This window comes from Helicoverpa armigera, chromosome 26 (assembly GCF_030705265.1).
Source record: "Helicoverpa armigera isolate CAAS_96S chromosome 26, ASM3070526v1, whole genome shotgun sequence".
Classification (NCBI taxonomy): domain Eukaryota; kingdom Metazoa; phylum Arthropoda; class Insecta; order Lepidoptera; family Noctuidae; genus Helicoverpa; species Helicoverpa armigera.
Window position 1 is genome coordinate 2,036,089 of NC_087145.1, and position 13,318 is coordinate 2,049,406.

General features: G+C 39.6%; 2 protein-coding genes across 12 annotated transcripts in view; one reads left to right on the top strand and one right to left on the bottom strand.

The window, feature by feature from the left end:
• Nucleotides 1–10,779, bottom strand: part of LOC110382943 (dual specificity tyrosine-phosphorylation-regulated kinase 2) — a 157,360-nt gene extending 146,581 nt beyond the window's left edge. For 2 of the 4 annotated variants that reach the window (XM_064041722.1, XM_064041721.1), the window contains exon 1: nucleotides 9,670–10,779. In XM_064041722.1, the coding sequence (XP_063897792.1) occupies nucleotides 9,670–10,452 (783 nt within the window). In that variant the 5' untranslated portion in view covers nucleotides 10,453–10,779. The remainder of the gene's footprint in view (nucleotides 1–9,669) is intronic. The other 2 variants (XR_010277790.1, XM_064041723.1) reach the window with 2 other exon arrangements.
• Nucleotides 10,780–11,396: 617 nt separating this feature from the next.
• The window catches only part of LOC110379744 (transmembrane and coiled-coil domains protein 2), a 41,580-nt gene continuing 39,658 nt past the window's right edge, over nucleotides 11,397–13,318 (top strand). For all 8 annotated transcript variants that reach the window (XM_021339533.3, XM_021339535.3, XM_049849466.2 and 5 more), the window contains exon 1: nucleotides 11,397–11,620. The gene's annotated coding sequence lies outside the window, so the exon portion shown is untranslated. The remainder of the gene's footprint in view (nucleotides 11,621–13,318) is intronic.

Genomic DNA, 13,318 nt, shown 5'->3' on the forward strand with positions numbered 1-13,318 from the left:
CGTCGATAACTTGTCAAAATATTTGCGCTTTAAAAACGTTTCAGACATGTTATTGGAACGGGTCACATTCAAAAAAATCTATGACTGATAAAATAAAATTATCTATGTAGCTCAGACTTTATCGTGCAATAATACGTTATCAGTAACGCAATGCGTCTCGAATTGAACCATTTGTTCTCGCCTCACGTTTACTTCTCACGGTTTGACAGATAACTAGGTATAATATAAAAAGTTCTAATTGGCTCGTTAGACTTTCGTTACGGACACTCGACACCGAGTGTCGGGTGTAGACGATGTCTACACAAATTGTGTGTCATCGCGAGGACTACGTGCTAAACGGCTATTAATTAAAACACTACTATTTCAGTGTATTTTTTTGCGTGTTGCGTTTCCTTTATAATTCACTAGTTACAAAATAAAACATTGAAGCAACTCGCCACATACATAAAAGAAAAGAGATGTCGACAAAGCTATTGAATATTTTTCCAAACAAATAAATCTTATAACGAAAGCAAGGTAGACACATATTGCATACGTAGCTAAACTGTATTATATCACTCCTCGGCTTAATTAAAACGGCTCGCAGCAATAGGTCGCGTGAAATTATGTTATTACACAAACAACTTTGCTAATGATCAACACGAATTGTCGATGCATTTGAGCAGAAACATAAAGAGACCAAAATAACTTAATGAACGTTTAAAAACTGTACAGTTCACGGGACAAAGTCTAGAGTCGTGCCCGAGCAATGGCGGCCGGAGACGCTTCAACTAGCGTCTTTTCAAACTTCGCCAACAAAGCTAGTTGTTACTGTTAAATACTTTTGAAAGACTCAAGTTTAATCGAGCAAATAAATTTGCATTTTGATAAATTGAAGTCCATTTCCAATCTATTAGCGTGAAGTCTATTAATAGTCGGTCTGTGTCGGTCAACTCTGACCCAATTGCTATGAATTCCCCTCGCCGTTTGCCATGCCTGTGACGCGCTTAGACTAAGACCTGTTACTAGGTTAGGTAAAGGCAAATGTGGTGTGTTTTGTGGATAATCTTCTACACATTTATAATTTAGAATTTCATCTAACATACATTTATAATTTAGACTAGAATATTAAGTGTTTAGTTTAGAGATAGGCAAACTTATTGTGTTACGTGACTTATCTCTCTCTATTATAGGTAGTAGTTATTGCGTCTATTAATGTTATCAGAATAATTTGACGAGATAGGTAATTCGGATAGTTTTCATTACAGATTTTCACAATGTAATTATTGCAATAAATAAGTAAATCAAGCTCAATAGAAAAATTATAGAAACTCTTGTTGTCCATGTCAACAAACCAATTTAAAAAAATTACCTGTTACAAAATTAGGTAGTAAATATTCGTTAGATTTGAGATAGTGTAGAGACAAATATTCTCAAAGGGAATCGCGAAATTCTTTCAGTTTCACACCAAAATAATTAGAGTGAGACGGCAAATCGATTACAGACGTCTCCGACCAAATGACCCAATTTCATCTCAGTTGTAAGGACATGCACTCAACCACTAATTCCTACATTAATACACGATTATTGAATATCATTACAAGCAAAGAAACGATCTAATAGATTTATATATTGTGCCAAAGAAGATATGGCTAGAAATAAAGTAAAATGACATGAAGGAAATACCCATAGAAGAAAATATGCTATAACCAAAATAAAATTGGGATAAAAGCAGAAGGATTAATTTTAATTCAGACATTGATCCTTTTTAATATTGATATAGGTTTCGTTTTAGCTATTATGTTGCTTGCTATGCTAGATTGCATATAAAATAATATTAAATTAGAGTTTATTAACATTAATAACATTTGTTTAGGAAAATTTCAAATACAAAAGCTAAGCCTGACTAATATGAGGTTGATTAATAATTTATTACTAATTATAAACCAGGAACTAATTAGCCTATCACAATGAATTTGCGTGTGGACTAGAAAGGCAAACGTTCGAACAACCTGAATATGGCTCTATATGCATAATTACGTGTATAAAATAGTACCTTTAATTATTATCATTACACATGCAATTAGTTACATTCAATAATATCAGTATTTAATAAATTAAATAGGCAGCTGTCCCACAAAATATTTAACGATACATTTAACTTAAAAATACTTGTATTAATATACAATAAAATAATTGCGTCAAAACTATTAATAATCACAAGAGTGGAAAAATTCAATGACAAAATAACCAAAAAGCAACCTATAGCTAAATTAAAGCTACACTTAAAAGGTACCAGAATATCATCGATTAACGTTACATATATGTAAATAAATATGGTCTATAATAATCATAAAAATCTACCATTAAGTCTTGATCAGTCATTTCAGGACTATTTACTTTATCCTTATTAGGTCTTCCGCAAAATACAGCCATTGTTTTCACAACATTATTTACTCTACATTGTGCCTATTATAAAACAAGTTAATTCAAGAAGTGGCTTCATTAAGACAGTTCTGTTTATGCAAATATCATAATACCTCTTTGTGACAGAAACCTACTTGCAATGTAACCGATACTTTGTATGCGTCATTAAAGAAACAAAAGGGGTACAGACTTTATATTAATTAATAACTAGACGTTTTCCCGCGGCTTCATCCCTGGCACTATTGGACGTACCGGGATAAAATATAGTCTATATTACTCGGGAAGAGTGTAGCTTAAAAATAGTGAAATAAATTTTCAAATCGGTTCAGTAGTTTTGGAGTAGGGTCCACACAATCAAAAAGCTGTTTCCTCCTTATTATATTATCATAGATAATATTCGCCTTCTCATTAAAAACCATGTAATTGTCTACGCTAATGTGTCTGCCGTTATTTAGAGCATATTTGACGACAAGATGGCGCCACGAGCGACTAATGTCAGCAGGACAAAGTTCATAAATTCAGCCTGCCATTTATAAATCGTTAAGAAAGACCGCTTGATCATATGTAGGGCAAAGTCCTCGAGTAAACTATAATAATGAATAGGACAAACATCCTGGCCACTTATCTTATGGGAAGGAATGACCACCTACGAGTTATTTGCTCTTCTAACACACTACTAGATTATCCTATGTACAGTCAACTTCAGGTCAGTGGTAATAGTTTTATAGGAAAATCGTACTTATTAATATTGAGTTAAGGTGCATGACAGATGTTGGAATGTCCAGTCATCCCTGGGAAGGACAAAGTACGGTTGTTTCGGGAGGTACCTGCACCGCATCGGTCGTGAGGAGGCGCCCGGGTGTCACCATTGTGCGGACAGCCCCGAGGACACGGTGGACCACACAGTCCAGGTGTGCCCCGCATGGGAAGGGCACCGCCGGGTCCTCGTCGAGGCTTTGGGCGGCGGCGACCTCTCGCGTCCGGCCCTGGTTCAGGCCATGGTCCGGGGCGAGAGGGAATGGGATGCCGTCGCCTCCTTCTGCGAAGCGGTCATGCTCGAGAAGGAGGAGGCGGAACGCCAGAGAGTTCGCACCTCTCATCCCGGCCGCCGCGCTGGACCAGGTAGACACCATGGGCGCCGGGTGTCGCGAGATGACTCCCGGCCACCGTAGGCGTGGGTCTGTGGGCGGTGAGTTCGGGTGGCTCATCGTCCCTCTGTCTTTCTAGACGACAGACCCGTGTCGACGGCGCGCGTTGTTCCACGCGCTCCTCAAAGAGATGTCAGTAACCCCAGCGGGGCCCAGCAGGGCCAAGGCCTGCCGGGGCTGCGGGATGTTCGAAAGAGATACCGCGGCCCTGGTACATAAAAGGCCTATGACGGAACACGACGATTTTAGTCAGTAAGAGTCTGACACTCCCTCACCGCTGCTAACCCACAGCGGGAGGGGTCATTTGATGATTTTACGTCGCTAAAAAAAAAAAAAAAAGGTGCATGACAGATACCACTAATGTGCAGTTTACTGTACAGCTGGTCAACCTACCTGAACCTGTCAAAATTTACCAATCGAACGTTAACCTTCCACTATTGTTATAAGGTTGAAAATCTATCAAAGAAATTTGACAGATAGAGGTAGGTTGACGTCTGTACAGATCTTGTTGTTCCTAGCTACTTATGTTGATCAGATTCTAAAGTAGTGTTATGTACAGATGAAGTAAATACTCATTAAAATTGTAAAGGCAATGTTTGTTTGTCATGCTAACTGGAGACGAGGAAGCCATTGGAATGCCAATCGGTCGCCAAGCGATTACGACCATAATGCATGAGCTTCGATTGTAATACACACGTGTGTTACCCTAATATGGTTTGCTTACGGACATTAGATACTGATAATATACACGTGTTGCTATGTTTGACATGTGTATTTTTGTTTAGAAGTTCCATGGAGAACAAAATGACTAGCGGAGATACCAGCCATACTCCTAAGACAATAGCGATAAAAAAATGCGGGTGTTCGGGAGACGAGGAGCGCTACTTAACTGGCTATACACCATCTTTAGAACACGACCATTTTTTATAAATTCAAAATGCGTTGACTGGTGTCTCAACTAACAGATCGTTTTGTACACGAACACAGCTCTATAAAGCTGGCAGTACAAAGTGGGCAAAAATTAAAAAAAAAAGCTCAAAATTTGTTGCTAATTAGTTGCCAAATAATCGATTTTTTTGCTTTTGCCGATTTCGAGAAATCGTCAACAATGCTAGCTTCACCATAAGCTGGCATGGATTATAAGATAAAAGTAAAGGTAAAATAAACAAAATCACTACAAATTTGTTGCTAATTTGTTGCTGTATAACCAAAATAAATTTGAGGTGCAAAAATTTTTTTTTTTTTTTCAAATAGAAAATTTTTATTTGCTTTGCGCGCTTGAATGTCAATTGTTTCATGAAAAAAATATGAAATAAATTTGTTGCTCGTCACAGAACTGTTCCTTGTCACTTAGAGAACCAGCAACTAAATAGACACCCGACGATCGGGTGTCTTGAACTTCGGTGACTAACAAACCGGCCATGCTAGCTTGAATGTCGATTTTTCCGGTGAAAAACGTTGAAATGAATTTGTTGCTCGTCACAGAGGTGATTAATGTCTCTCAGAGAACCAGCAACTAAATAGACACCCGACGATCGGGTGTCTTGAACTTCGGTGACTAACAAACCGGCCATGCTGGCTTGAATGTCGATTTTTCCGGTGAAAAACGTGGAAATAAATTTGTTGCTCTTCGCAGAACTGTTAGGCATCGATCGGAGAACCAGCAACTAAATAGACACCCGATGATCGGGTGTCTTGAACTTCGGTGACTAACAAACCGGCCATGCTGGCTTGAATGTCGATTTTTCCGGTGAAAAACGTTGAAATGAATTTGTTGCTCGTCACAGAGGTGATTAATGTCACTTAGAGAACCAGCAACTAAATAAATAGGAGAGCTCAAAATAACACACAAGTCAAATTGTTGAGCTCTCATAAATTGACGAGCTTAAAAACATCGCAACAAACGGCAACATTCGAACGCTTAATGTATCTAGCGGGAAGTTACAGGAATGGCCTTTTAGGGTCAATTCCCACTGAAAGAGCAGCGGCCGGCAGCGGCCGTAAGAGCACGGAAAATGTACGAGAGCGACGCGGTGCGGCGCCGCGCGGCCCGCCGCGCTCGCGCTCAATCCCTTGCAATTACGGCCGCTGCCGGCCGCTGCCGGCCGCTGCGCTGCGGAAAAAAAAGAGCGGACTCAAATTTATTTTGGTTATACAGCAACAAATTAGCAACAAATTTGTAGTGATTTTGTTTATTTTACCTTTACTTTTATCTTATAATCCATGCCAGCTTATGGTGAAGCTAGCATTGTTGACGATTTCTCGAAATCGGCAAAAGCAAAAAAATCGATTATTTGGCAACTAATTAGCAACAAATTAGCAACAAATTTTGAGCTTTTTTTTTTTATTTTTGCCCACTTTGTACTGCCAGCTTTATAGAGCTCACGAACACCGTACTTATTTGACCTAGAATAAGGCGTTCGACAAATCTACCTTATGGCACCTCTGCTCATCTTTTCTTCCTCCGTGGTAAGTTCTTTTCAAACAAGGTCAGCCATAATGTACTAAATTATAGACAGGTATGAGTTCTCAATGTTACACCTGTCTACATAATGACATAATTCGTTACAAAGCTGCATCCGAACAAAATTGCCTCGGCACAAATAAATTAAATTGTAAAAACAAGCGAACACGCTATGTTTTCTTATGCCAGTTATGAAAAGTTCAGGGATATTTTTTAAGCTCCGCGAACGATTTGAATCCGGTAAGCACTTGAAGCGGGTAATAAAATATTATTTTATTTCTTTGTTTACTTCAGAAAACTTCAAAAGTAGAACATGGACCTTTATTTAGTTCTTTACCATGAAGAGTGTATTATTCAAAGCGAATAGACAAGACCTGTGTGCCTACTGGCTGTATGTATAGGTACGTGTCGACGCAAGTGATCCATACATTATTCACAAAGATGCGTTCCTTTATGGACAGAACCTGCTCCAGTTAGGTAAGTTTTATTTTTAAATCTACCTGGTACAGGTGTTCCTTTGTAAGGTCTGTGCATCCCGGCGACTTGTTTCCAAACACATGTTTTTTTGTGCAGCCTGCAACCATTATGTCGGGACGGAGGCAAAACTAGTTTTTATTGAGTTTCGAAACATCAATCTTGTTTCGAAAGAAACACCAAAAGGTTTCTGGTCCGTTAAACAAAGATCATCGCAAATTAGCTAATTGATTGCCTTTGCAATTACTTAGAATTTTAGGTTAACCAATTTGGTTGTAATTAAAAAGAAATCGTTGTCCCCGATACAAATTAGCATCCATCAAGGACTGGCTGAAATTGTGGTTGTAACGAAGCTTATGCGCACGGATTCCTAATTCAAACAAATGAAGAATGTCAATATAAAACAAATGGTTAGCTCATTTTCTGGGAGGATTAGTTGCATCGTCGCGTGACTGACAGACCGCAGAGTTTCAAGTTGCAACGACAAAATGCAGCTTATGCAGCCATGTCAGAAATATCTGGCATTGGACGCGGTCGTCGCGAACCAGTCGCTGGAAAATTCAAAGTCCGTGTTGAAATGAAAAACGTGAAAACTGCTTTTTACAAAAAATACACTAAATCCGTTTAAGCCATTTTGCAGCTTCATTTGCATAAAAATCAAAAACTAGGGAACATTGCAACTATAATTTTATGTTCAATAAAAACTACGTTTTTGCTAGAATTTTAGCTTTACCTATAGTTTAGCTAGCCCTGTTTTTTTCTACCTCCTTTAATAATGGACTTAGCCAACGTTAGCAGAGATTAGTCGTGTCTACAAAAAACTCGGACAACAAAGGATTTTAAATCCAGCAGGTACCTCTACTTTTTATAAGTATTTTTAGAAGACATCCTTATAAAAATAAACGGTAGGTAAAGGCTATATCAGTGGCCAAATCCTGCCGGGGCTGCAGGATTGTTCGAAAGAGTTACCGCGGCCCTGGTACATAAAGACCTTAAGAAGGAACATGGTGGGTTTTAGTCAGCAAGAGTCTGACACTTTCTCACGCTGCGCCCACAACTGGAGGTGTCATTTGATAATTTCCCACCAAAAAAAAAAATTGGTAAAGGCTGTGTCAGATTTCCTGTATTTTCTATGTGGTAAGATGGATACTATCTTTCTCCATCTACTTACAGTTCGTAATCACAGTGTTTCTACACGCTTCCGTGCAAAAATCTCCCGAAGATCTCTCATCTTCATCAATAAGCTACATAAGCGAGATATTACTATGCCGGGAATCATTATTAGTTCAAGCTCCAGTGAGTAATCAGAAACCAGCAAATTAACGTTCCGTGCTTTACATGTTTTTAAAGCAGGCCAGATAAATCTACACGGCCACTTAATAAACCACCGTAGTCGAGATAAAAATAATTAAGCCTGCGGTAATTTAAACAAATGAGCAATACCCACTGCAGTAGGAAACGAACAATAAAAATGATGTGAAAAGTTTCTCATTGTCTCCTCCGATGAGTAACGTAAAGAAAGGATAATATTTAGCGAACAAAGTTTCCTTTCTTCGCTTATTAAAACCTTAATTGCTGCAAACTTACGGCGACTGCCAAATAAGCAACATAACCGGTTTGGAAATAAAATTACCGTTATACCGGAGAAAAAATAAGACGGTTAACCATATTCATCGTCTATAACGAGGACATTTTAACGGCTGTTAGCTAATGCTTATGAATTTTCGTAAAACAATGGATTTAGAGTGGCCAGTCTCAATGACGTGCGTGTGCGCAAGTACCGTTAGACGCGCGTGGTAACACTACGCTCCAATTGAGCATTTATCTTACCGGCAAACTGCATATCTGTTGTATCTAGGTCTCACCTGAATAAATAACTATTGCTAAATTTCATATTGGGGTTGTAACTGTCATGGCTGACGCTTTGTTCAAATATTGTATGCAACCTGCATGATTATAATACGCTATTGAATCGCATTCATGTTGAACACACTACCTGATTGCATACGCGTCATTGACACTGCGTGCAACCTAGATAAATTAATTACGCAACGCATACGTACATACATCAATGCTGATAAAAATGCATCAGCTTTCTTTGCTTTACGTTGCATTGCAATCTGATCAAAGATATTTAATCTCTAATCAACAGAAAATAATATTTTTTTTTTCAATGGAATCGCCTATTTATTGGTACAGAAGTATGTAGTTCACGGCTTGCATTTACCAAAAAAACCTAACATTAGCACACATAATAGAGCCGTTAGCTTCAGTCAGATTCACAAGAAAATTTCGACAGACATCAGCTAACTCGGAGCTCAATCATCAAATTGTAGGTCAGTGTTTTTGTTACTAGTGAACGGTTGAAGGTTTTCATGTATTTTTGCCAGTTTCTTTTATCGATGCATGCAAGCAGTGACATTGGTTCGTGTTTCATTCGTCTTAACCGTGTTTTGGATGCTCGCTTGCTTGTTGACGTAAATAACCAGAGTAACATCACATGGCGGGAGACCGACTTACTGAATGTATCGGGAAGTTTAAATTTAGAACGTGATCGGGTGAGCGACTCGAGACGCGGGCCACAGATAACGTTTATCGTCCGAGCAAAAGTAATAACACATCATATTTTGTCGGAATCCGGCTGCATTTCTCAGTAATACATTTACGAAAAATAAATAAATACAGTCATTATGCACACGGTTTTAACGAAGCGTGTAATAATACCGTTATCGCGGGTGTTACTGTGGGGTCGGTAAATAGGGGTGCGGGTGTGGCCAGCTGATCGGGACCGCACGCACACAGCTGCAAATGTTTACGAAAAATGCTACAGACTGCTTATTGATTTTATCCGTTCAACATGCTATAGAAACAGGTGTTCGGGATCTGTGATTGTTTTTTTGGATTGAAACTTCCTATTCTTAAACTGATGTCGCAGTTTGCACTATGGCCACTTTAACTATACTTAATGAAAATTGACAAGAACGCTTTACAAGTCAGTAGGGATTACAGGTTCAACATTCTACGTACATAAGTAACAACTTGGTTTCCATTACAGAAGATCAATTAATTTAGTCCGACAATCACTCTTCCAAAGTTGTCTATAGTTTCTATTGTTTTGGTCGACAGAATAACAATACTGTGTGTTGGAGATATGTATAAGGAATGTAGCTACAATACCTTGATTCCGGAGCGTCCCTGTTGCTTGAGCAGTACGTTCTCCGGCTTCATGTCGCAGTGGATGATCCGGTTCTTGTTCAGCGCGTGCAGGCACTGCAGCAAGCTGTGCGAGAACTTGCGGACGAGCTGCAGCGAGAACCCTTGGAACTTGTTCTTCTTGATCAGCTCGTACAAGTTGATCGACAGCAACTCGAATGTGATGCATGTGTGGTTCCTGAAGGTGAACGAGTCGAACATGTGGATCACGTTCATCGTGTTGTCCTTGTCTTGCTCGCGCAGGTGCTCGAGGATGCGGATCTCCTCCTGCGCCTGGCGGTGGAAGCGCTTCTCGTTGCGCACCATCTTGAGCGCGACGTTCTCGCGCTTCTTGTGGTCGTACGCCTTCACCACCTGCCCGAAGCTCCCCTTGCCGATCACCTTGAGCACCTCGTATCTGTACGCTATGTGATCGTGCGGGATGTGGATGTACGAGCCTTGCTCGTTGTCGTAGTCGCAATTGTTCGGGAAGCCGACCAGCCCGGGCCGTTTCTTGGCGTTCGCGCCTATAAAGTACACTTGGGGGTAGTCGAATATCTCACGGTGTTCGTATGGGGTGAGCTTGCTCATGTAGAGCTTCATGACCTGCTCGGGGCTGGCCGCCGCGGCGGGTGGCCGCTTGTCGGGCGGCTGCGCGTTGTTGGCCGGCGGCGCGGGCGGGCCGGGCTCCAGCGGCGGCAGCGCCCCGTCCCGGAGCAACGCGCGCCCGAACGCGTGCGCGCTCCCTAGAGGCATGTCGCCGGTCATGGCCGCGCGGCCGCCGCCAACTCCGCGCACCTCGCTCGCCGTGGCCGAGTCGACCCACGCGCGCTCGCACACACCACTGCACCTCACTGCACTTGCACTCGATGACGGCGCCACTCTGGCACACTGCACCACATTTCACATCGACCGGGAGGAGCGAGACCCACGCTTCCACTTATGCGGGCACATTCCGTCTCGGTAACGATACGATAGAGCCGCGGTCGCAGATGATACCGTGCGACGCGAACGTGAAACGCAAACAAAGACCCCTTCCTTGCGGGCCGACCCGACGACAAAACCAGAGAGAAAATAGAAACGGTCGCCAAAGTCATTGAACCGTTCGGCCGCATGGAACCCACGAGTGCAAGTGAGATAGAACGATTTTCAAACGTTCCATTGTCTCCCACGAGATGTCGCTTTTGTAGCAGAAGCAGTCGATGGGAGGTTATGATTAGAGACCCAAACACATAAATAATTTATAGCTGCACCTCTTAACTATAGACACTGCACAGCTGACGATACTAAATAAATACTATGAAAAAGTTAATAGTACAAAAGTTATGAGAAAACAGATATAGAATTGATTGTAGAAAAGTTATAAAGTATGATCTTTTTTCCCTAGCTAATCTTTGACCCTTAGGAAGTGGTTTTAACTTGAAAGGCTTAGTTATTATTGATAGGCCATAAGCATAAATACAAAATAGCATTAGTATTTTGGTATTATTTATTCTGTGACGTGCTTTTTAAGACATTAAAACATCTACATATTTGTTTACATTAATTAGAATACAAAAATCGTAATCCATGTAAAATTTAATCCGTATTGTGTATATTATTACGTGTGTATTAAAAAAAATACCATTGTTAGAACAAAGCATGGCAACGTTTTAATTTTATTTCGGTCTTACATCATACTCTCAGCCTTGTCTATGGTTAGCTGACGCTGACGCCATCTATCGGATCATAACAGAGAAGAACCGCTCATCCATCCAACCTTACCACACGTCTTTTTCTATTCCGTTGTTTTCTGTCATTTACTACAATCGCAATCCGAAATATAATAGAAACTGTACTGTAGTGTTTAATTTTGTGGAAAAGACCGTACAAAATCTTGTGTGTAACAAAGAAATGTTAATAAAACAAACAAGGAGATCTTGGTGATAAGAAAACTGTAAGTATAGTGTTTCTGTATTTGAGCAATCATTTGCTGTGATTTCTTTTTTCGATAAATAAGTGATTAATACGTACTCCCTACTTGTGCCGGATAAATTGAATTGAAATATAATGTGTTCGATAGTTAAATGATAAGACGTAGAGTGACTGCCAAATTCTGAATTTGAATCGCAATTCGTAACATTCGATTTATGAATTTTATATCGAAAGACTGCTTTTTCGAGTCTTGATTGCAATGAAGATAAAAATATCATTATCAAAAACAAATGTACTTGATATGAAGTGTTATAGAGCGCATACGTCATCTAAACATGAACCTTTCAAGGTAATGATAGGGCGCAAGAATGGGCTGCTTATTGTAATGTGTTCTCATGTAGTACTTCCTTGTTCGACTTACCCAAGGCCTACGTAAGTGTGCGTATCATTTGCGTGGTGTTTGGCCGCCTGCCAGTGCATCAAACAACTGCTGCACTTAAGTGTAGCGAAATAAGATAAAATACATCATCTTTTCATTCTTTGTTATTTTATTCAGCTGTTAAATGAGTCAGGTGCAGACTTTAATGTATAAACTGAGAATAACAATGATCTGAATCACATAATTTATGACTAGACTATAAAATCTATTTTTTAACATTGGCACGCAGATAATTAATTTAATTGCTCTTTGTTAATCTATTCATAATAATACATTAACCTTTTTTCTTAGTTCAGCATAATATAAAACATTGTTAGGTAAATCTTGATTGTGAACATGGCACAAACTTGTACCAAGGCTATATTTTTTTCTTTATTATTCTTTGAGCCTCCCCCCACTTTCTTACCAGCCAGACTCACAAAAAAGTTAACAAAACCTACAGCTAATTATGAACCTCCTTGTTACTTGAACTCTTTTAAATGTTATTACTTTATGAGTCATAGTTTATCTGTGGTATTCTAAGTATGTGGTAGTAATCTATACAGTTTAGTTGATAAGTTTGTAAGTACAGTAGAATCCGGATATAACGACCTTCAAGGGACCGACGATACTATGTCGTACTAACCGGACGACGCACAAAACGGATGGATTATTTCTTAAGTACATAACTTAACTTGTACATACATACATAACTTACGAATACATATTATTATCTTATAGTTAATTGATGTTCGTTAGTCTCACTAAAACTCGAGAATGGCTGGACCGAATTGGGTTATTTTGGTTTTAAAATGTTCGTAGAGGTCCAGGGAAGGTTTAAACGATACCAAGTTTGTTGGGTCAGCTAGTCTTCTTATATATAATAAAAATGATTTGCTGTTCGTTAGTCTGACTAAAACTCCGGAATGGCTGGACTGATTTGGCTTATTTTGGTTTTAGAATGTTTGTAGAGATACGAACGCGGGGCGGGGGTGCGAGTGCGTAGGTAAACAAAACATTGCGCGTGTGTCGTTTTAACCGGACGTATTATAATAAATATTGGTCGCTATAAGCAGTTGGTCGCTTAAACCGGAGTCGCACTAAACGGTTATATTGTCTTAGTACCTATATACGAAACCTAACTTGAGTAAAGATTATCGTCGCTAAAACCGATTAGTTGTTATAAGCGAAGTCGTTATATATGAATTCTACTGTACTTAGTTTATGTTGTGATTAGGAATGTATTTATCTAATACTCAGAATATGCGTTAAAATAAATGCTGGCAAGAAGCAGTGAAACAT